At 41.3% G+C, this 25,453-nt stretch overlaps 1 protein-coding gene across 2 annotated transcripts in view; it reads left to right on the forward strand.

Moving 5' to 3' along the window:
• Rnf32 (ring finger protein 32) overlaps nucleotides 1–25,244 on the forward strand; it is a 35,187-nt gene extending 9,943 nt beyond the window's left edge. For both annotated transcript variants that reach the window (XM_036181002.1, XM_036181003.1), the window contains exons 6-9: nucleotides 459–583; nucleotides 986–1,094; nucleotides 24,099–24,266; nucleotides 24,848–25,244. In XM_036181002.1, the coding sequence (XP_036036895.1) occupies nucleotides 459–583; nucleotides 986–1,094; nucleotides 24,099–24,266; nucleotides 24,848–25,096 (651 nt within the window). In that variant the 3' untranslated portion in view covers nucleotides 25,097–25,244. The remainder of the gene's footprint in view (nucleotides 1–458; nucleotides 584–985; nucleotides 1,095–24,098; nucleotides 24,267–24,847) is intronic.
• The last annotated feature ends 209 nt before the right edge of the window (nucleotides 25,245–25,453 follow it).

Below are 25,453 nucleotides of genomic sequence, written 5' to 3' on the forward strand. Positions count from 1 at the left end.
ACTGAAAGAGCCATTTGTGATCCCTGAGCACCATTTGTAGTTAGAATCATGGCTTGAGAGTAGACTGCAGCTCATCCTGCTGTGAAAATCATGGATTTTGTGTGACAGAACCACAGATGTTTGTGTAGCAGATTGTTAGTACCACACATCAAGGCTGCTGATAGCTTACTTCCTGCCGGCTGTTTGCAAGGCAGTTTGACACACAGCATTTTACCTTTATGCCACTTGACTTTCAGAGGTTTTTGAAGTCTCTGCATGCATGTTCTTGTGGAAATCATTTTTGGAACAGGTTTCATGAGGAAGGTGTTAACATCTGCTGAAACTACTTCACTTCATAATCTTAATTGGACTGAGTCTCAATTATGAGAGAAAGAACACTGTAATTACATTAGAAGTAAAAAAAAATGTTGTTTATAAGTAATTACTTGTAAAGTTTTAAGTGAAATCCTTTTCTTCAGGCATGCCTTCAGGCTTTTGAAAAGTTCACAAATAAAAAAACCTGTCCCCTCTGTAGAAAGAACCAATATCAAACCAGAGTGATACATGATGGGGCCCACCTGTTCAGAGTAAAGAGTGCAACCAGGTAAGAGTGTCCTCAGTGCCTTGCAGAGGGGAGACAAATGTTTGCAGCTCAGGCTGTGATTTCTAACCCAGGAGGTCACCAGAGCAGCCCAAGCTGGGAAGAGTAGTGAAGTACTTGTTAAAAATAAGGCCATTAAGGGGCTAGAGAGATGGCTCAGTGGTCAAGAGAACTAACTGCTCTAGAAGACCCAGGTTCAATTCCCAGTACCCACATGGTGTGGCTCATAACTGTCTGTAACTCTAGTTCCAGGAATTGTATGTCCTCTCTGACCTCCATGGGTACCAGGCACACAAGTGGTATAGATATTCATGCAAACAAAACATTCATATGCATAATAAAATAATTTTTAATTTAAAAATAAGACTACTAGGCGGTCATCATTTCTACATCTCTGTGTTTTAGAATCCAAGCCTACTGGAGAGGGTACATCGTTAGAAAATGGTACAGAAACCTAAGGAAAACAATCCCTCCTACAGATGCCAAGTTAAGGAGAAAGTTCTTTGAGGAAAAGGTGGGTGTGTATTACTACCTATCCACACACACATGGTCTATGTGGGTGAATATTAGGGACTGGTAAAGCCAGTCTGACTTCACTTTTAGAGCTTTTTGCTCAACTTAGTGGCCTCCAACCTCATTGCATGAAAAAAAATGACATTTCAGACCAGCTTTCATTTGACCATTGTGTGCTGTTTGATGGTACCATCTTCTGATAAAATAAGACAAACTTGAGTTTTTCAACTCTAGGAGGCCCCAGTTATGCTTACAACATCAGTAAAAATAGAGACCTCACTAACATCTCCCGGTACCTGGCTGAACCTTGTAGGGGTTACCATAATACAGAAATAGACAATTCCTTTCTGTGCTTGCTATGCTTACTTTCCATGTTTTATATTACGTAGGGTGTCTTAGTCATGGCGTCTGTTACTGTGAAGAGACACCATGACCACGGCAACTCTTATGAAGAAAAATATTTAATTGGGGTGACTTATAGTTCAGAGGTTCAGTTTATTATCATCATGGTGGGACATGGCAGTATGCAGACAGACATGGTGCTGGAGAGGTAACTGAGAGTTCTACATCTTGTGCAGGCAATAGGAAGTAGTCTGAGACACTGGGCGTGGCTTGAGCATTGTAAGACCTCAAAGCCCACCCTCACAGTGACATACTTCCTCTAACAAAGCTATACCTACTTCAAAAAAGCCACACCTCCTAATAGTGTCACTCCCTTTGGGGGCCATTTTCTTTCAAACCACCAAATGAGAGGTGCTTTTTAACAGTTTTCCATGTCTCCGTTTGAACAGAAAGGACTGGCAGGTATTAGAAATAACCACCCCTGAGTGGAAAACCTTTCTCATGGCAGGTCTAGCCACCATTAGTGGGCGCTTTGGGGCTCTTTCCCTTACCTAGGATGTGAGTGTCACTGCTGACCTAAGAATCAATTATAAAGAAACACATAGTAGGCACTGAAATTCTATATTTGTTGAAAACATTAGTATCTTTCCAAGTTAATTTTCATGTACCTTGTTTTAGGTTTGCTAATGTTCTTTGTTTGTTTATGGTAACACTAGTATCCCAACATGCCAGACTCAGATCTCTGAGATAAACTCCTCAGCCAGACATAATGATCCATGTCTATAGTCAACACCTGGGAAACTGAGGTAGAAAGACTGCTTGAATCTGGAGTTTGAGGCCAGCCTAGGTACCACAGCAAGGCCCCATCTCAAAAAAGAAAAGGATTGGGCTGGAGAGATGGCTCAGCAGTTGAGAGCACTGATGCTCTGTAGCTAGAGTTTTTTTCTCTGGGTCCCAAGCCCCAGCAGTCCCATAGCCCACTTATAAAATAAACATACAGACGCTTATATTATTTAAACTGCTCAGCCATGAACTCAGGCCTACCATTGTCTAGCTCTTACTCTTATACTCAGCCCATTTCTGTTAATCTCTATGTCGCCACATGTTCTGTGGCTTTACCTGCTGCCTTTACATGATGCTCCCTGGACGGCAGGATGGCGTCTCCTCCTCTCCACCTTTCTGTTCTCTCAATTCTCCTCTCTGCTAGTCCCGCCTATACTTCCTGCCTGGCTACTGGCCAATCAGTGTTTTATTTATCAATCATCCACAGCAATGCTCTTCCAGAGGACCTGTGTTCAATTCCCAGCACCCATATTGGCAGCTCACAACTGTAACTTCTGTTACAAGGGATCCAGTGCCCTCATACAGACATATCTGCAGGCAAAGCACCAATGTACATCAAATAAAACAAACAAATTATATTTTTTTTAAGTGAAGAGAGCCGAGATGTTAGCTTGGGGGTGGGGGGACCATCTTCTCATAGTCACTCTGTGCTGTCATCATTCCTATAGAAGTGTCATTGACACGTTTAGTTTAGCTTTTTGTTCTTCCATCTAGGATGGTGAGTATAACAGACAACCTTTAATGATAAGCACGGTTCCTTATTTTCTAACTATTTTCCTAGTTATTGCTGCTTTAGGCACAAGACTGAGTGAGTGATCACAACCATATACTTCCTGGTCTCATGAGAAACTCATTTACCTCAGAGGAAGAAATGGGAGTGTCTGTGACTTTGTGTGTGGCTTTGCCCTTCCCTAGGTGAGCCAGCCCATTTCAGCTGTGCTAGAACTACATTGATTATAAAGCAATATAATTTTTTCTAGTATCTTTCCTAGGCACTAAAGGTATTGGTATCAGCACAAGACACCCCAAGACCAAGTTCTCGACACAAAGAAGATTTATTTGCCCCAGAAGGACAAAGAGCAGGGAATAAGAGACAAAGACAAGAGAGAGAGGAAAAGGGAGAAGGGGAAGGGAGTAAGGGAGAGGGAAGAAGGGGTATTTGTCCTGGAAGGACAAAGGACTGCCTCTGGATAGAGAGGAGACAGACATGGCCCATAGGCAAATGGTAGTTTATGAATGTAAAGGGAGAAGCACCCTTCCCACCCCATGTTAGGATGAAGTGTTTAATTTTCATTGGGCATATTGATTAGGTAAACTAGAGGGGCTTCTTTTGATTGCTGGATTTCACGTGGACCTTGGTAGTCAGCCTCAAGAGGAAGAAGTGGCCAAATAATGGACTAGACCTTGGTAGCTAGCTGTGGAATGTAATCTAATGGTTTTTAGCAAGGCAGAAGGAATGGAGAAGGGCAAGGCCTGCCAGAGCCATGTTTGCCATGTTCTGACTGGCTAGAGCCCCTTCAGGCACTAGAGTATTTATTCCAAGCAACACTGTTATGAGAATATATAAATCAGAACATTCGACATGCTGTGGTTGTCACTGTTCCTCATATTTAACTAAGAAAAACACTGAGTTTCCTTGAAGAGTAGGGTGGCATTAAATGCGATATGGATGCTAAGCTAATGGCTTTGCACACTGCATTGTCAAGTCAGAATGGAACAGTGGGTGGTGGCTAGAAGATACCTGGGTACTGGTTGGCCTGGCCTGAAAAAAGCTCATGCCTTTGGCTGTCAGAGGCAGCAGGAGACCCAAAGGCAAAAGGCACAGGGACTGCCTACCAAGTTGAATTTGACCAAGAAGAAAGCAAAAGATCTCAAAAACCTTGATCTCTCCTAGATGAATAGGGAACTCAGAATATCTGGGGTAGGGATGAATTTCTAAAAAGAATCCCTCATTCTTGCCTACTGTTGGGTGAAAAGCTTCCTGTTTTCCCACACTGCCAGGTTCTTTCTCAAACACTGCCATGTGCAGAAGAAATCAAATTGAGTAAAGTCCTGATCGTTAACTGGATGAAAGAGTGTGTCTGTCCTCACTTCCCAGGATGAGTTGTCCCTCTTTCTGACATAGAAGGCAGCATGCCAGCCTCCCTTCTAGGCCACATCTCTGTCTCTGCTCATTAGTCAACATGACCCTGAATGAAACCGGGATAGGCACTTTGGGCCAGCTTATCATATTTCAGACATCTCTCTTTAGAGCTCAGTTTCAGCTTCCATTCAGACTGATATCTTCTGCAGTTGTTCTTCTCTTTCTGTGCTCTCCTGCACTCTATAGTCTGTGGTTTGTTTGATGGTCAGTGTTGTTCTCTGAGTATTCTTAGTGATTTTTTTTCTTGAGATAGTCTTACTTTGTTGCCTAGGCTGGTCCTGAATTTGTAAGTTGAAGTGTAAGCTGTGACTACAAGCAAACACCACTGAGCCAGAAGCCCTTTATAATTTCTAATGTGTGATACTATATGGCTTATAAGCCAAAGTCATTGTTTGCTTTTGCAAAACTATGACTTGATAACTATTTACCATCTGTATGTGGATAGTTTGTTCATGTTTACATATAATGACTTTGGAAAGTCTAGGCTATACTTTGCTGTCACATAAAGCAGTCATGACAATCAACTGATGGTCCTCACTACACTAATATTTATCTATGAGGTTGTGACACAGAGATTAACTCATGTGGTCTGAGAACATGTGAAAGACCCAATGCTGGAGGTTGTTTTCAGAGTCCAGTGATGTTGTGGAAGTTCATGAGGCTGTATTCTGAAGCAAACGGAGCCCCGGTAGTGTCTGAGGCCCAGCCCTGATGGCTGTTCTATGACTCAAAATGTTTTTCAGACACTGAAAACATTTGTTGTATCTTTACTTGCTACAAATGAGCCTCACTATCATTTTTCTTAGAGCTTTTTAAAGTCTCCAAATAATTCCTTCCATGTAAGAAAACACATTTCCAGTTTCTCATAAGAGTGACAAGGAAAACTAGGACCAGCCAACAAATGAAGACAGATCTCTCTGCTCAACACCACCTTCCATCCTGCAGGGAAGAGCTGGGAACCATTGCAGGCCCACAAGAGCCCCTCTGGCTTTTATGATTCTATTACAGCATCAACACCACTTCTCTGAAAAGGAAGCACTTTTACAGTTGTGTCCACTGTAGTCTGAGGCTCTTGATTAACAATCAAGAACAAACTATTGTTGTTCATAGGGAAAAAAAAAAAACATTAAAAGTGAAAGAGGGGAGTCCATATACTAAGGAAGTAGAAGCTGGGAACAAGCAGGAGTAGCTATGCTGACAGCTGAGAAGGCAGGTTTGAAGGGTTGGAGAGATGGGTTAGTTGATAAAATGCTGCACAAGCATGAAGACCTGATGCTCAGCACCCAGACAAAAGTAGCATACACCTGTAATCCCAGGTGGGTACAGGAGAATCTTGGGAGCCCAGTGGCCAGCCAGCCTAGTTAAGTGAGAGACTCTGTTACAAAAAATTAAGGTGAAGAACAATTGAGAAAGATACCAGACATCACCCTCTGGCATACACTTGCACCGGCATGCACGCACATACCCACATATATACGCTAAACACATTCACAAGAGAAAAAAGAAGACTTCAGTCAGAAATTTGAAGCAATAAATAAGGTGATTAGAATTTTATAAAGTAAAAAGCCCACCAAGAATGTGCAGTGAATAAGCACCGGACATTGGTGTACCCTGCTTTGTAAATCATACACTCCTGGATATTAAGGGCCACATAGGTCCAAATACAATAGTATGGGAGATAATTACTCCCACTCTGAAAACAGTCCCATTCACAACAGCCTCAGAAAATAAAACACCAGGAGTAAACCTCATCAAAAGAGTTGAAAACCAGTGGAAATTTAAAACACTGAAGAAATTGATGGAGACATTAAAATATGCAAAGACTTCCCATACACATGGATTTACAGAATATTGTGAAAACTAGCCATTTGAGAAAAAGCAATTTACAGATTCTGTGTAATCTCCATCAAATTTCTGATAACATTCTTCAAAGGATTGGAAAAAAGCCTAAAATTAATATAGAAGCACTAAATAGCCAAATGATCCTGAGCAGAAAGAACAATGCTAGAGGTATAATACCTTATCTCAAAGTATATTACAGGCATAATAACGAGATCAGCATGGTGTGGACACAAAAATAGACAAGTGGACCAATGGGGTAGAATAGAGGAGCCAGAAAGAAAGCCACAATCTACAGCCACCTAATTATTGACAAAGATGTCAAAAGCACATTGAGAACAAATTTCAGTCATTGTGCTAGGGAACTGGATTTCACAAGAAGAATGACCCTAGGTCCCTCTCATCCTGTGGGAAATTCTATTCCAAATGGGGCGTGTACCTTAATGCAATACCTGAAACTACTAAAAGAAAAAAGTAAGGGTACCACTTCAAGATACAGGCATAGGGAGGACTCCAACAGCTCTGGGAATAATACTGAGAATTAACAAATGGTATTGCATGAAATTTAAAGTTTCTACACAGGCAAAGAAAGAATTGAGTGAAGGGACGGCCTCCTGAATGGGAGAAAAAGTACTTGCCAACTATTCATCTGAGAGTGTCTAGGCTATATAACAAACAAACAAACAAACAAATCCTCAAAACTCACCCAACCAATAAATGGCCAAATAAACTACACAAACAGTTCCCAAAATAAATTCAAAAGGCTAATAAACATGAAAAATCAGCCACTTTTCTTAGCCAAAATTAGGGAAATGCAAATCAAAACTATACTGATAGTCCATCTCACCCTGCTCACAATAGCTAGTGTTAAGACAACCACAACACACTAGTAAGGATATGGGGAAAGAGGAACTCTTACTCCTGCTGCTGGGAATATTTATTGGTATACCCACTATGAAAATCAGTATGGATATTTCTAAAAAAAAAAAATCTAAAAATTGAACTATCATGCACTATAGCTGTGCTGCTCTTGGGCACATACCTAAGTATCCTGAATCATAAAACAAGACAAAACTGCAGAGCTGTGTACACTGCACCACTGTTCACAACAGACAAGGAACTAGCCTGCCTGTCCACCATCAGCCGGGTAAATTAAGAAGATAGGAAATATGGTTGTCATACACAATGTAATTTTATTCTCATAAAACAATGAAATTATCTCATGTTACATGAGATAAACTATTACAAACAAATGTTTTCTCGGATACACAAGATCTAGGTTTAAATATGTGTATGATATGAAAGCATAATGGGGACAGACCACTTGGAAGGAAAGTAACTTTCAGGGTGGGGGAATAGATGGCTTGGGGGACAAACAAGGAGAGTATATATATATATATATATAATATTGAATCACATTAGTTGATATGCTAATGTGTTACAAACTAATAAAAAATTAAAATGTTTAAGAGAAAAGGAAAAGTATCAAGTATATTTAATATATGTTATGTCTGGATTTTTATTTTGGGGCTTCTGAAGATGATCCTAGAAAACGTTAGTGTGCAGAAGAAAGTGAGGACTGTTGTTGTGTACAGCAGTGGTCTGAAAGATACACAGTTTTTCTCAGCCACAATAAGGAACACATTGTTTAGAGAGACCCAGCTCATGCATACACATGACAGAAACAAAGCCTGTGTTCTTCATGTACCTGAAGGTGAACATGCAGGATGGTTCCTTACCGTGTCTGTTGTGAACAGTGGTGAAGTAACCATGGCTGTGCAGCTATGTTTGTTCTGCAATTTAGGATACTTAGCTATGTGCCCAAGCGTGGCACAGCTGTAGTGCGTGATGGTTTGATTTTTCGATTTTTTAAACTTCCATACTGACTTTCATAGGCTTTTTTCAGAAAGCCTTTCAAGAGAGTAACTTACTGTTGTCACATGCACACTAGATCATTTGCAAAGGGCAGCCATACTCCATAAGTAGTGGGAGTCACGTGGGGATGTTATGTGTAACAGCTCTTTACATATAAATAGCTGAACATTAATACAAGCAGCCTTCTTTTCCTCCAAAGACAGTCTTGCTCCATTTGAGTGATATATGGGCAGGGAGGGACACAGATGTATAATTCAAATCACCATGAGGTTGTACTCAAAATTCATGCCACAAACAAGCATTGTGTCAGTGCCTCTGATCTGGGAGTTTGATTGATTCTGGGATTCAGAAGTTCCCAGCTCTGCTGGTTTCCTGAGCCATATCTTAAATCGACTCTCTTTAGGCCTCATCACTGCCTCCTTTCCCACTGGACATTTGAAATCCATAACCTCAAGCCCATTTTAAGCAAATTAAGATTATGGTATGACACAGTGCATTGGCAGGAGGTATGTTCCCTTCTCACTGCCCTCTGTTATCTAGGCTGTGTGACAGTAATCAAATGACTAGCAACGTGATGGCTTCTCCCTGTCTAAACAAATTAGTAGAACTCTGAGCTACAGAAATACTCTAGGAAATACCAGTCTGCAATTTGTAGATGTTAGAATGTTGTGGACTCTGGAAGAGTGGTGAGGTGACTTATTACTGAATTTCACATGACCAAGGTGTCACCTTGATGGGTCTAAGGGCTGCTCAGGTTATCAGGCTGACATTATCCCTGGGTATGCTGTTGGGTGTTTCCAGGTGAGAGGTGCATTAAATTAATGAGCTCAGCAAAGTACAGCACCCTCCCCAGGGTGGCTGGGCAACATCCAGGACATATAACCCCCTTAGAAGCCCTAACAGAATAATTAAAGAGAACATGAGAACAGAAAGCACTAGAAGCTAATATTATTATCTGGGATGGGAGCCACCTTTCTGAGTGTGGTTCACCCACAGTAAGGAAATAACTGATAACTACACAAAATTGTCAAAACATCTTTATAGATAGAAAAACATACAGAGACTAATGACAAATCATGAAATGTATTTGTTATTTAAGGGACATTTAAAGGGCATTCTAGAAGCACATTTTCTTAATGCATTACCACAGGTATACTCCATATATTTAAAGCTAAAACAAGAACCTATTTGACCTATGAGATTGGCAAGAATTAGAAAGTCTGACAACATTCTCCAGTGCTAATGAAGGGGGAAATGGACTATGGCCACTAGTGGACCTGGCACTGGCTGACTGCCACTAAAATTTTATCCTATAGTCTATGCACAGTTACTGGGCTGTGCCCACAGCAAGAGTTATTTTTAAAAGGAAGAAAATATAACCAGAGCAAACTGCACAGTAGTTACAAAGCCCAAGGTAGATAAGGTGGGAAATACTTTCATGATATATAATTCAGCTAAAAACCAAGTATGGAACATTACAAACACAGAGTACAGATGAGAATGGGTGAATCCAGGTGTGCAATTGTTTAAGACAATAGAAACCTCTGTGCTTTGTAGAGAAAGATACAGGGCGAGTGGAGATGAAAGCAAAAAGAGAAATTTTGTTTGGTTAATTTTGTTTTTATGAGACAGTTTCTTCTAACCCTTTATACCCAGGTTAGCCTTCAACTCCTGATCCTCCTGCCTCAGCCTCTAGAGTGCTATGGATTAGAGGTATGCATCACCATAGAGTAAATTTTTGTATAAGAACTTGTGTTCTATAATTTTTTAAACTATTTCCATGATCAATTCTTACCCAAACTGGATCCTTTTGTTCTGTTTAAATTGTGTCTCCAATAATAGAACACCAAGGAAACTTACTAGATTGTATCTCCAATAACACAGAACACCAAGGAAACTTATGCGCAGTCAAGGCAGAAGAAATGGGAGTGATGTGTGTAAATCTGCTTGGCCTGCTGGAATTGGGAGGTTACAGATGCTGAGTAGAGGAAATGAACAAATGGGAAGGATGGTTCTTTGGGAGGCAGAGGCTTTCTGGGAATCCAGGCGCACTCTTGTATAGTTCTTTCCAGTCTTCTCATGGCAGTTGTCAACTGTCATAGACTGGTCAGTAGGAGGGTACGGTTGTTTAGTACAAGATGGGACGGTAATAAAGTTCAGGGTTGTCTCACAGCCACTCTGACAGGTCCTCCCAACTTTGCCAGCTCATCTGAAGACAGACTTCTAACCTACAGGCATCCTGTCCTCCAAGATTCAGGCAGGTAGAAATTCCGCTAGGTCAGCAAGTAGTGCAAGATTACAGAATCACACATGAATTGATTTTTATTTCACTAAAATTAAGAAGAAATTTCTTCTTCATTGACTTTTCTGCTTTTAATAAAATAATTTAAAAATATTCCTGTTAGGCTGAGGAGATGGTTCTGTGGGTAAAAGAGCCTACTGTACAAGTGTGAGGACTTGAGTTAAACCCCCAGAACCAGTGTAAAAGCCAGAGAACATAGCAGGACATTTGTAACTCTAGAGCTCTGATGAGGAGACAGGAAGTAAAGACTGGAGACTCTGCACAAGCTCTAGGGCCAGCTCCAGGGGGTGGGTGGGGTGTGGAGAAACCCTAACTCAAACAAGCTGGAAAGCAAGGACTGACACCCAAGGTTGTCCTCTGACCATCACACGGATGCCCACACAAACACTCCTACAGAAGTTAGGAAAAGGGGGAAGGCAGCAACAAGAGAGGATAATGACCAGAAAAGGTAATGAGGGATTAAAGCATAGCAAGACATCAAATATAACGGGTAAATTTACCTGTTATATAACAAACTCTTGGATTTCATTGATGTAGAACACTTAAAATGAAACAAAATGTTCAAAGTAAATTCATATTTAAAAAAAATTAGCCGGGCGGTGGTGGCACGCACACCTTTAATCCCAGCACTGGGGAGGCAGAGCCAGGTGGATCTGTGAGTTCGAGGCCAGCCTGGGCTACCAAGTAAGTTCCAGGAAAGACGCAAAGCTACACAGAGAAACCCTGTCTCGAAAAAAACAAAAAACAAAACAAAACAAAAACAAATGAGAGCAGGCATAGTGGCCTATACTGGGAGGCTAACATAAAAGCTTGTGTTCAAAGGCCAGCCCAAGCCTACATAATAGCAGCACCTTGTCTCAGAATAAATAAACAAGCAAAAAAGGAAAAAGTGGGGCTGGGAGATTGTTCAGTAGGTAAGGTGTTTGATGCCAGGCCTGAGAACTTGCATTCAGATCCCCAGTAGGTGGTCTTCCAGCCCTGTGATCCCAGCTCCAGGAGAAAGAAATTGGAGGATACTGAGTTTGAGACAAGAGCTGGTCTCTGACAGAGAGACAGACAAACAGATAGGAGAGAAATAACAAACCTAGCTACTAAAACCAGCATCTGATATGAAAAGTAATTTAAAAGTGGACATTGGAAGATAAAGTATCACCAGGCTCAAAACACTGAGGAGGAAGGCATCCACATACATGGAAATCAGGTTAAAATTTAAGAGGCTCATATATACAGACTACTGCCATTAAAGACCAAAATGTAATTGAAATTAGTTTCCACAAAACTAGCAAACATGGGAAGAAATTTAAAGTATAAAATAACAGAAACTCACATGAATATTTCAACTTCACTAAAAAGATACTCAAGTGTAAATAATCCTAAATGTATTCCTAATCCTGACCACCAGTACCAAAACTCTAGGATGGAGTTTATTACAATAAAGGCTGTTTATTGGGGGTGGGGATGGAGCTCAACATCCAGACATTCCTGAGTTCAATCTCCAACACCACATAAACCAGGTACAGCAATGCATGCCTGTAATCCCAGCACTTGAAGCAGGCAAGAAGATTCAATTTTCCAAGATCATCCTCAGCTACATCCTCGGCAAGGGTGAAGCTCTATCCTGGGCTGTAGAGGCCAGCCTGGGATGCAAGAGACCCTGTCTGTTTAGTTTGTTTTGTTTTGTTGCTTTTGAGACAGATTTCTCTGTGTAGCCATGGCTGTCCTGGAACTCACTCTGCATACCAGGCTGGCATAGAACTCAAGAGATCCACCTGCTTCTGCCTCCCGAGTGCTGAGATTAAAGGTGTGCACCACCTCCACCCGGCTGAGACCCTGTCTTTTAAAAAAGCAAAACAAAACACTACAACATATCAAACCATGACAATGTAACCCTGGATTGCTCAGCACCAGAGCACTACTCTGGCCAGTCTCTGCCTAGCAGTAGTGCAAGGAGACAGAATATAGCAGGTGTGTGGTGCAAATGTAAATATGTTTGATACTGTATATTGATAAAATGCATTAAAATCACATAAAATTACCCAAACTAGACTACTGGGTATCCATAGTCAAGGTATATATGTGGTAACTATTTATTGCAAAGCCACAATAATCAGATGTAAATGTGGGAAACTGCCCCTTCATAATAGTTCATAGCCCAATCTTAACAAGGAAGCTTCAAACCACAGAAGGGCTTCTTCTGATAAAGTCAAAGTACTGAATAAAATGACTAATATTTATGGTGCATTTAAATATAAACATCCATTTTCCACAGATAAGTTTAATGAGACTTTTAAATCTTAAAAAAATACTCATGAGCTTGCCTATGCACCTCAAACTACACAAGTCAACTCTAATACCTATCTAGCAGAGTAGGAAGAGCCATCTTCTATTTTAAAAGACAACAAACCTTTTGATATATAAAACATAAATTTGGTAGCTAAATCCCCATTAAATAATGGACAACTAGTGAACAGAAGAAAGCCTTATGTATCAGTATATAAAATCTAAATTGAGAATTTTAGTCCATTCATATGGAGAGGGCAAGAGAACATTATTTAATACTATAATCTGCCAAAACTGTATGAGTTTTCAATATCTAAACACTAAATGAAACCAGGGTTGAGGCAACTTCCTGGGCACCACACCTTGTCAGATGGAAAGGATAAACCAATGAGTAGGTCAGAAGCCACTGTATCAGAAATCACCAGGATCTGAGGCCCAGCACCTTTGGTGCCTCCCAGGACCAGCAGGAAGGAAACCTGATTGAGAACACTGGACAGCAACTTGTTCTGAGCACAGCAAAGCAGCCATCTTTATTTCTAGTAAAACTATAAGAAAAAAAGTTTAGTGAAAGAATATTAGTACACACACATATAAAAATGTTTAGGGGTTCCAACCATTTTCTTGTGCTTTTTTAAAATTTTCATCATAGAAGTGAAATTTCATAGTGGGAACAGGAAATCTGAGTAACAGGTGTTGCAGAGGTTAGTAGCATGGCCCAGCAGTGGATGTGCAAGACTCGGTCAGCCTGAGGCACTGCATACTACTGCCTTATTAGGTTCAGTATGGTATTATAATAATAAAAACAGACAGTTTTCGGTTTTTTGAGATAGTTTTCTGTGTGGCAGTTCTGGAACTCACTATGTAGACCAGTCTGGCCTCAAACTCACTCTGTAGACCAGGCTGGCCTCAAACTCACAGAGATCCTCTTGCCTCTGTCTCCCAAGAGCTGGGATTGAAGATGTGTGCCACCACTGCCTTGCCAGAACAAAACCATTACCTGGCCAGAACAGAATTTTATTTTTTAACAAGAAAAATGGTTTTAATAAAAAAGTTTGATGTTTTCCATTCAGAATGGCTGTAAAGAAAAGTGTATGTGTGTATATGTGCAGGTATGTTTGTACAAGTGTGTATACAAGTACACATGCATTTGGGCACAGCTGTGTGCAGGTGTGTGGACAGGTATGTGAACGAAGATGTTTGTGCAGAAGTGTGTGCATGCAGGTATTTGTGCAAGTGGTATGAATATGTGTGCAGGTGTGTGTGTGTGTGCCGCTGTGTGCTCAGCCAAAAGTGTGTCCTGTTTATACTGGCTTCTACCTTCTTTCTTTGAGACAGAGTCTCTCACTGCACCAGAGACTTGCTATTTCAGCTAGACTAAATGATCAGCAAGTTCCAGGAATCTACCTGTCTCTGTTGGGGTTCCAGGTATAGGCATCCACGTCTAGCTTTTTACTTTGGTGTTGGGGATTGAACTCAGGCCCTCATATGAAACTATGTGCTCTTTACCCACTGGGCCATCTCCCAGACCCAAAATATTTTAACATAAGGTTGTATATAAAGATGCTTTAAGAGTTAGACATCTTAGATTAGTATGTCTAAAATAAAAATGTAACTGCTGGCCCTGACTCCTCATTATGTGAGTAACTTTTTTTCTATCAAAGGTAATTAGTCCAACAGAGGCTCTTATTCCCTGAAGCCCCATCCCTTTCAAGTCAATTAGCCAGTCACATCAGATTATGAAGTCTAGCTCCCTCGGTGGAATGAGAGGTAGTCACTTCCTGTATGACTATTTCTGTGTTCATGAAAGATGGAGCCTGGGCCAGATGTGTTTAGTAGTATGGTTTGGGTTCCAGAAAATCCCTCCCCTCTCTTTTTCAAAAGAAAATGCTTTTCTAAACTTATTTTCACTTTCTTGATGTTAGCCCAAGCTTATTCTTTTCCCATAATTAACATTCGACCTTACTTGATACTTCTACAAGTTTTTTTAAAGTGATTCTGCCTACAGCTTGAACCTATGAAAGTCTTCAAAGATAAAAATGCTTACTAAAATTCAAGTCCAGTTTGAGGTGAACCAGTATGTCTAGAGGTTTCCTAGTAGCAACTCCATTAAGAAAAAATTCCAAAGCCACAATGACCAATGGCTCTAGCAAAGTTCCTTTGGGTGAGAGACTAGCTTTGTGATACAGTTAGCAGCATTCCAGAAATACCAAGTTGTTCTAGGGAGATGGGAGGCCCTATGTTTTTGCACATGCCTTCTGGTCACTCTTAACTGCACAAAACTTCAGATCAGTAAACTGTCAGAGACAGGTTTGAGTGTCAGAAACTGGAGATTGTACTAAACATGCTGTGGTGAATAACAATGTGGAGGTGGCAAATTCTTTATCTGTGGAAGGCAACGACTATTTTAACCTGGAAAATACCCACATATTTAAGATACAGCTCCCTTTTCACTATGATCAAAGAGTAATGTAAATTCACTTTTACATTTCTAGTCAAAAAAGAAAACGCAAGTTACTAAGGAGGAATAAATCTACTGGCTCACTGCAGTGAGATGGGTAAACACTGCTTTGGGGAGGCAGTCAAGCAGAAGTGGCAGCTGGCCCCTTCCGAGTGAGCAGCCACAGTGGAAACCAGAACTAGACTTTAAAAACAAAACACCATTTATCTTGGTATCATGTAATGGCAGTTAAAAACAACAAACAAACAAAACCCCAAAGACTTGCAGCACCAGGAGAATGACTGCTGAGCTGCAGCTTTGCTTTACAAAGCTGACCTCATCTGTGCACTGCCGCCTTAGCTTGTGTGTGGGCAGAGCCTCTGCTCTCTGGGAAGCACTGGCCTAGATCCAACATAAAGTCCCCGCGGAGAAAAAGAAGTCTAATGAATTGAAAAGAAAGAGGTAATCGCCCATTTGGGAGCTTTAAGTGTGAACAACTGGAGGTGCTAGTGTCCTTGAATGCTTCATGTACGGAGATGAATGTTTTCAGTATTCTGGATCAGGTTAGCTCAGGCTGTTCTGATTTTTAATCTATCCTGCTTATACACAAACTGTGGTTCTGCATTTCCCCCCTTCTCTTACTGGGAGAATTAATGAAGTCCTTTTCTTTGTTTTTTTTTTTATCCATCTAAATTCTACAAACAAAATGTTCCCATACACTAAGAAGTTCTCTTCTCAAGGTGGCCTGGCTTTAAAGTGGCATCGGCATGCTGCTAGCAAAACAGAAGCAGAGCAGAGTGGTGTAATGTGACAAGGCAGGTTCTATTAAGCATACTGAACTTTTGTGGTAAGAACTGCAAAGGTCAGGTGTTGGGTTTTGTATTGGTGAGTGTCAGGATTAAAATTCAGTGAGGGAGTGTTGGACCTGTCTGGCTGATACAGTAGTCCTGGTACACTTACTTGCTTGAGAACTCAGATCAAAGGACCTGGAAAGGTCGGGAAAGCTGATGTGTTAATTCCCCAGCACTGTGTACAGAAAGCCTAGTGTGGCCCAAAGTGCAGTGACCACTCCTTGGATGCCTTTGATCCTTATCTGGAAACTCTGCTAGCATCTGTCATATAATTGAGGTACAGTCTTTTATTGCTGCAATTAAAACTTTCCAAATGCACTATGTTATCTTTGCCCCAGCTAAAGTCCAGACCATTGTTTGAAAGGTGAGGCTAACAATCTGTCAGATGCTGGACTTGAGGGCCCAGCTTTCACACACCCCCAACCTGTGACTTCTCTAGCTTTTTCATTTCCATCTCACCAAACAGCATAATGGTCCTGAAGTTTGTTCATTCCTTTGACTTCCTTTATCACACAGAGATGGCAAACATTCTGTTGCTAACTTGAAGTGGCTCCAAGCTGCAAGCCTGGGAGGATATTAAACCAGTAAAAGCTTATCAACTGATGCATTGATATGCTGTAAATTCCAGGCTTTTCATTTTGCTTTTGAGAGTGGCCCTAAGTCAACACATTAGTAAGCAATTTGCTGACATGAGATGGATCACTTAAGACTCTCCTGAGCAGACAGAGTTCACCTAAATGCTTTTGTTAGTGGGTTGTTGTTTTTTTTTTAATGTTTAGCCAGTAATTGCAAATGACCAGTAACTGCTTTACATATCAATGACCTAGACTCCTGGTTATTATATTTATCAAATATCCAAAATAGGAGACTTAAAAGGAAAAGTATGTTAAAGTACTCATTTTTCCTAAATTGAATTTTTTATATATTTGATGTTTATTTGAAATTCATAGTATTAAGCATTAATGTTTAAAAACTAGAACTAAGTTGACATGTTTTCTTGTCATGCTTGCCCTTTGAATTATGAAGGCTATCAACTCACATAAGAAGTGAGGAAATAAGAATTTCTGAAAACAGGAATGTGACATTTCAGAAATATTGAGTAGTTGCTCTGAATTGATTACAATGAGCAGTCATGAAATGTGTGTTGACTTTTTCAATATTAAGCTAGAGCCTCACACATGCATGCACTATCCTACTGGCCACAGCTTTAGTCCAGAAAAGACTGCTGTTGCTGAGCTGAACACTAAGACTCTAAAGAGCAAGAGCAGTTCTATCTGCTCCTTTCAGAAGCACATCCTGGCAGGCCTTCTTGTTGACAGCCTCACATCAATGTTGGGGTTTCAGCTAAATACGGTGTTTTACTGAATTTTGCCAACAGAGGTCACTTTAAAGTCTAGATAAGCTTTCACCTTTTTGCTCCTTCAAGAAGGAATTTGTATTGTGCTGCTTCTAAATATGTACATTTAGGGCATATATTTGTTCTCATCTCTCATCTTTTGCAAACCTAAAGTCAACTTTTTTCAGTGGTAAGGACCTTACATAGATGAATCAGGTGCTTCCCTAGATCTATGGTACTCATCTGAGGAGATAAGAAATGTACACAGAATAGATAACCGGCCCTCAAGAGCCAGAAGTCCACTGGGTGAGCAGAGGAGAGGTCACTTTCAGCCCACGTCACCACAACACAAAGTGCAGGAAGAGGAAAAAGCAGCAGTTGTTCACAGAACTGAGCAAACACATGGGCCAGACCACACGATTCCTTCCAGACAGCTTTTGCTGACACAGACGTGGGAAAAGCTGGTACGGCCTCAGCTCTGGCCGCCTGAGTTCTAAAACACAGTACAGTTGCCCTCTCCTTACCTCCTAGGAGCTTGTAGGTTCCCAAGTCACCAGCACTGTCAGTGGTGTTCCCACTACCTTAGGAGCTTGTCACTGAAGAACACTGTTTGTGGTCTTTGATCCTCAGGGCAGTACACTGCCTGGTAAATACTAGTTTCCAAGTATTTTTACTCAGTTTCCAAGCTGTTTTAATAAGCAGTCCCACAGAAATGGAGTAAGGACTTTTCTACTTCATCATGTAATGCCTGTAAGTGATAAAGTGAATTTATTTAGTTTGAATAAAATGCATTTAATAGCTCTTAACTATCATTACATATGAAAGAAATTATTTTTGTTTAAAAACCATTTCTTTAAAACTAATGAAGTTTATAAAATTAGAAAGTAAGGAAGTGTAAAAGTGATATTACTCTGATTGGCAGTGAATTCCTCTTTGGGTTCCAGGCCAGCCAGAGCTACAAATTGAGATTCTGTCTCAACAAAACAAGACAAATTTCAAGGAACAGTAAGTGCTATGAGGGCAGACATGGAAAAAGGGAGGGAGCAGAGAATTATTATTATTAAGGGATGTGGGAAGATGAATGTTAATAGAAACAGCCAGTGGACCCGTTACCCCTGCTGCCCTGAACCACCTCCATGATGTCACTGGGTGGTAGTCAGCCTCATAGTGGGGTGGGCTGGGAGCTGGCCTAAGAGGCTACTGGAGGTAATAGCCATGATACATAGGCAGTGACAGACCACAGGATTTGCTCATGAATCAATGTAGGATCTTGGGAGGAAAAGTCCTACAGGTGTGGTCTTGTGACTTGGGCTCACATCTAAACTTAGCTCTATTCAGAGTTGGGGAGGACACCTTGGGTTTGCTGTTTGGGGTACCTGTGAGATCTCAAAGTGAAGTGCTTCCTGGCAGCAAATGAGCAGCCTGAACTCAGGAACAGAGAGGATTCAGTCCTGCATGCAGTAAGCTGCAGAGTGCATCGTGAAAGGACGTAGAAAGAGTGGAAGTCAGCAGCCAGCCATCAGAGGGATCTGGGAGACCCACTCACTCATGCCCAGAAGGGAGTGACCAGGTGTGGGTGTGGGAGGCCTCTTGCTCCCCAGCATGGTCTTGTCGAGAGCGCCTCCTAGAGGAGGGGCTGGAGCTATGAGTGGGAACAGCTGTGGCTGATGGCAGTTACGTGAGGGATACAAATACTGTATTCCAGGTGAGAAGACAAGCCATGAAATGAAAACACAAATATTTTAAGTACATTTTTCTCTTTGCTCTGGCCTTTTAAATTGCTGTGATTTGATATTTGGAGTAACATTCTAATTATTAGCATGAGCTAATCACTTTGCTTTAAACTGTAAGTACTGTTTAAGTACAAATGTGAGGACTGAATTCGCATGTGGAAGCCCAGAGTTACCGTGTCTCGCCTATACACATGCCCATCGCTTCTCAGCAGAGCAGCTTCACTATTACAGGAGCTGCCTGCCTGGCCTGTGGCCACACTACAATTCCAATATTCTGTTGTTTGTACCTCTAGTATTTCTCCTCACAGCACAGTATGTAGAGTGTTGTGTGACACTGCTCAGGGAAGATGGGGACAAGTGTCTCCTCATCCCAGAAAGGGAACCAACAACAGAGCAAAGTCACAGTACCACCAGAGGCCAACTTGGTGAACCTCACAGAAAGCCTACCACAGCATGGAGATGTCCTCTACACAACATGTAGGTAGTTGGACAAGTCAAGAGTCTCCTCTCCACAGTAGTCCTTACTGCTTACATAACCTTTGGGGGAGAGGCCTTGTGAGTACTCAATTTCAGGGACTTCCAGAGACACTGAGTTGTTTACTTCCTGAGTCTTTATGAGCTTCTCTCCAGGATGGAATTTCTACATAGCACTGGGGTCACTGGTGAGCACCTTCTCCCATGAGAAGGGCCCTAGCTACCCTGGCTGCCTTTTCCTTCTCCTTTCAGTGGGAGTGTCTCAGAGAAATCATAAGTGGACAGGGTGCAATAGGCTCCATCTTGTTATTAGAGCTGAGAAAGAAAAGTAAATACAGAGGACAAAGAGAACAGCTTGAAGTAGCAATGGAAAAGGATTTTCCAGATATGAAGCTAATCCAGACCAAACTTAAGTGGTCAAAGGACCCTTAATATGACTTAAAAGGGGGGTCAGTATTCCACCTTGTAATGCCATAGAAGACCTCAGGAGCAATGAAACCCAACGGGATGTTCAAAGGAACAGCACCTGCACCACACAGATATCTCAGAGGTTCAGTATAAGCTAGAAGACTGGGCATCATCGGGGAAAATTAAACAGCCTAGAATTCTAGGTGATTTAAATGAAAACTATGTGTAAGAAGAGTCCGAGAGAGATATGAGTTCACATGGACAATGCTGTTATGACTCTAAAATGTCTTCTTGGGAGGAGCACTGAAGATTGCATTCCCTAAAGAAAGAAAATTGCTCTAGATGGGAAGTCTGTGGTATAAGTAGTAAATAAGTGGAGAGAGGGCTATGTCAGAGGCATTGAATCTGCCAAACAAGAATAACTATGTCCCCAACAAGTTAAGTCAGAGAGCTCTAGTGTTTGCAAAACTGGAACAGAAGAGGATAGTGAGAGTGGAAGTGTTAAGACCCTCATGTTGGATCAGAGGATGAAGATCCCAGTCAGCTCTGGACTGTGATAATTGAAGCATGCATCTCTAGGGTGGGAGCTAAAAGAATAGGAGAGCTCTCATCTTTAAGGTGAGAGAGAAAAAAATGAAAATACAAACATTTTAGTGGAGAACAGAGGTTTATTTGTTTTGTTTTTAAGGTGGTAACAGTGAAATGGCTCAGATAAAGACACTTGCTGCAGAGCATGACAATTAGAGTTAAAAACTCAGGACTTACATGGTAGGAATGAGAATTGACTCCCAGTAACCATCCTTTGACCTCCACAGTCATGCCATGATGTACACACCCACATAGAAAATAAATGCAACAGTAATATTTAAAGTGGCAGAACAAAAAGAATACAGAATAGAATGCAGGCTGGACACATCTGGGCAGGTGTCAGTAATTACACAACTGATCAGTTGTAAGGACAGTGTGCACACACCTGTGTGCAGTCACGCTCCAGTCTTATTCACAGGTGCAGTAGGTGCTCTGGCCTGCAAGCAGCCAGCCTGTGGCTCTCCAGGCTCACAGGTGAGTGGGAAACAGTTTCTAGGGAGATACCAGCTGCTGAGGGTAGCAGATGAGCATGTGATGGTCATCTGTTACTGTAGTATGCCCCTAACTCCAGTCTCCTATAGTCTAGTAAATTTTTCGGCTCTTAAGATAGAGTTTAGTGCCTCATTTATGCTAGTGAAATGAACTGCCACCAAGCCCCTAGATTTTCAAAAAGAACTGTGGGTAGCTCGGAATGAGCTCCTTATCCTGCCTCAAATGGCACTAGTGACTGCTCTTCTTGGTCTCATCTCCTAAACTGCTTGTCTTTCTGAGGCATCAGAGGTCCTACACAGATGACCACAAGCCACTTGGCTTTGAGTTCTGGGAAAAAGACAAGTCTAATCTGAGATGGGGAACAGCATGCAAAATACCCCATTAAGTCATTCAAATGGAAGTGGGGAAATGGTATTTTGGATTTTTGGGTGGGGAAAGAAAGTAAATTTATAAGCCTTTTCAACATGATTACCAGAAATCTGAGCATTGTACATGTAGCTCCAACTACATTTCTGTCACACAATGGTATAGTGTAACTCCTGGATCTTTCAGATCCTCAGAGCACTTATATTATAGAAAAAGACTTGTAAAGGTACATCATGTGCTGCTATACAATGACTAGATACACCCATTTTTTTCCAGTCTTTTCTCATATGATTCCCTTAACAGCAAATGTTTTTCCTTTTGCTCCGAGAAACCAAATCTTTATAGGCTCATTAACAGAGAATGATTCTTTCCCAGCTCATCTGAAAGAGACTGGCTTCTGAATTCTGCAAATGCTCTGTGACTGCACTATTACTACTCAATTTATGCCAGTATAGAACTGTCCCAAAAGAACTCAAACTGGAACTAAAGCAGAGCATAGTGCTAGAAGCTGGTGATGCAAAGCCATGGTGTCCAGGATCTAGGGCCTCACACCTAAACTGGACATCCAGAGTGAAAATGTGATCTCCTCTCTATGGAACATCCTAGTGGGAATCCCTCTGTTTATCTTAACCTGGGCAGCATATGAAGACTGGGTGTCACATGTGAGTGCCTGGTCTAAAGAACCTGGTCATACTTTCTCTTCCTATCAGGAAAGGATGGGCCAAGGAAGGCAACAATGGTTGAAGAGACATATATATTCCACTTGTTAAGAACAAACAGAGCTAGGCTATCTAGTGAATTATAAAAGTATCCGTGAAATAAGAAACTCATGTTCTTCTGCCTGTCATGCCCAGCTTTCATGAATACTTGTATAATAGTAAATACTGTGAAATTTCATTTTCTAAACTTACTAATTATAATGAAATGCTGTGTGAAGTGGTACCATCCTATTAGTCATTTATATACATTTGAACTTCTGTCTAGAAAGTAATTGTGAAGAATTCCCTACAATTATGTTTTAAGTAAATAAGACCACAATTACAATGACATTTAAGCACAGGACCAATAATGTACATTTTTAATACATGTTCTAATTAAGAAAAACAAGTCATGAAAACCTACAGGAAAAAAAAAATGAGTTGGCACAGACCACTATACAACTTTGTAAGCAAAACACAAACAACAAAATCATTTTGAGACAGGGTCTCATGTAGCTCAGGCTCGCTTCAAACTTTTGATCCCTCACCCCAAGTGTTCCGAATGCTGGATTATAGGTGTGCACCACCATGCCTCCTTACTATCTTAATACAAACCTCCACTAAAGTTTAAGGCATATTACATTTCCAGTAAGTAATATAGTACTCATAAGACTTTGCTCTTTTAAAATAGGGTGTGACAGCATCTTTGGAAAGGGCAGGCACAGTGTCAAGCCTTTGTCACTGTAGAGGGTACAACTTCACAGAGGTTAAAGAATCACAGTAGACATATCCAGATGAGTCAAGAAGCAGACAGACTGAGGTCTATTTAATGGCAGTAGGTAAAGCTAGTGGGGAACTTGCCCAGGAATGCCCAATCTTCCTAAGTGTGTGTACAGTAGTTCACTCTAGTGTGTGCTTGAAGTGTTAGAGTCTTGTGGATCCAGCAGCTCCTGTTCATGCCATTAGGAGATGATTGCATGCCCTGCCATAGCCAGCCAAGCATCTAATGCCCAAGTCATTTGTCCTAAGACCAGTTGTTTCCCTAAATATGTTTTTGTATGTTTTTATAATTCTCCCTCTCTGTGTGTGTAAACTATAAAATAACTGGGTTTAGAGGAACACTAGAGACTTATTTAAGGTTAGTACTTCAAATGGCATCCATATGCTGCCTCTGTACTGACAGTACTAGTGTAGAATTTAACCTAAGTCCCAAGGGATCTGTTCTGTAGTGGGGCATCTTAATTATCCATAAACTGATTATCTGTGCTTGGAGAAGATTTTTAAACTCAAGGAGTGTTTCAAATTGTGACCTTAGAGCTTAATGAGAAAAAAAGTAAAAAGACAACCCTCCTTTGCTTGGATTTCCTCTTTTCTGCTTTATACTAAGATCACCTATAATCTGGAGCCACAGCTTCACAGGCTGATGGGCAAAGCAAAGAGCTAGCTCCAGTTCCCACATGCCTGGCAGCAGTGCCAAGAAGTTATATACTGCGCTGTGTAAGTCCTTGTAAGATTCTAATTCCTCCCTCCTTTCAGCTTTCGTCCCAGATACATGCCTTGCTAATTTGCTGCAGAGAAAAAAGGATGTCTTTTCCTTTTTGCACTTCCCTTAATCGTTGAGCTGGATCCTGTGAATTAGACCAACAAGAGACAGATTAGCAAGAGAAAAGTGCAAACACTTATCTAAAGTCTCCTGTGACATGGACACCTTCTTAGAGAAATAAAGACCTGAATCAACAGCTAAGCAGCAGTGAACTGGGCTCTGATGAAGAATGGAAAGTCCCCAAAAGGAGACAGCTGAGGACAGTGAGACAGGCAGCTTGGCCTGGTCTGTTCTAGGTTTCTCTCAGGACCCCTGTCCTGAGATGAGGGCACTCCTGTTACATTACAGTAGGGCCTCATGACAGCTTCTGGAGAGAAGGGAACCCACTAAGTTCCTCCTCCAGGAATGACTCTGCCCTGTCATTCAGATGCTCCAGCCTATGCCTCTGTTCTCAGTTCACAGAAATCAGCCACCGAATCCTGTGCTCATACAACACCAACATAGATGAACTCTTCTCAGAAATCGACCTCTGCTTGGCTGTAAATCGCAGCATTCTCCAGCAGCTAGATGATAGGTGTGGCCATGAGATCTCGGAGGAGGACTGGGAGAAAATCCAAGTGCAGGTAAGCTTCAGAGCAGCTTCCTTGCTGCCTCTGCAGAATGGACTGCAATCACAGGTCTATAAAGGGTGGAGTCTTTGTGAAGTCTGCTTTGGATGGGGACACCCAGGCCTTTGTCATATGCTCAGTGACCATCAGGGTCCTTCATTTTGAAATGTCAAAGTTCTAGTTCAATGGTGTTATGAACAATGAAAACTCAAAAGGGCAAGCCTATGCTTCCTGCTCTCCTCCATCTGTAGTAGCCTAAGGGAGGTAAACAGGGCTCTGCAGTTACTCAAAGCCAAAGGGAAGGAAAAACTTAAAATTAGTAATGTTTTAAAATTTTAATAGTATCAGCCAAATGTTTTTCTACTTTTAATTAAAAGGCACTATATATGCTACTTTATTGATGCTCAGCATTTTAATTTTTGTTTTAAAATGCTTATTATAATCTCTACACTTCACATCTTCAACATTTAAGATTTTCAACAAACTGCCCATTTTCAGAGGACCCATGTTTTGGGATACAGTTCTCACTGTAGGTCTGAGTAACTGTGACAGGACAGTCACTCCTATGACAAATCCATATCTGCTTTGTGCTGCAGGCTGCCCACCAGGAGATCTATGAGTGTTCCATCTGCCTAACCCCACTCTCCCTCCATGGTGACTGCCAGCAAGCAGCTATAGGAAGCAGCAGCCAGCATGCCCGTGAGACAGTCCTCCTGTCCTGTGCACACCTGTTCCACCTCACCTGCCTCCTGGCCTTGGAGGAGTTCTCCTTGGGAGACAATGCCCCTTTCCATGCCTGTCCTCTCTGCCGATCCTGCTACCAAAAGAAAATTCTTGAATGCTGAGTTCATGTTCATGAAGTTAAAACCAGAACAAGAAAGGGGGTAAAATGCCTACCTTGTTTATGAGTTGTGTGAATTTTGGGTTGAGTACTACACTGCTGTCTGTTCTTTGTGACTATATAGAGGAAATAAAAGAACCTATTTAACTGTAGTCTTTATTATATAAAAAGCAGTTTGTGCATTTGTGAGTTTAGTCACTTGAAACAAATGAGGAATAGTGTTACTTAAAATATTGCTAGTGTTTAACCAACATCCAGGAGGAAACTGACATATATAAGACAGACAACTGAAAATCCCTGGAGCCCACAGAATTGGTTCCAGTTGCTCCAATGCCAGACCCCACAAATGCTCTCCCTGAAA

This window comes from Onychomys torridus, chromosome 3 (genome assembly GCF_903995425.1).
Source record: "Onychomys torridus chromosome 3, mOncTor1.1, whole genome shotgun sequence".
NCBI classification, from domain to species: domain Eukaryota; kingdom Metazoa; phylum Chordata; class Mammalia; order Rodentia; family Cricetidae; genus Onychomys; species Onychomys torridus.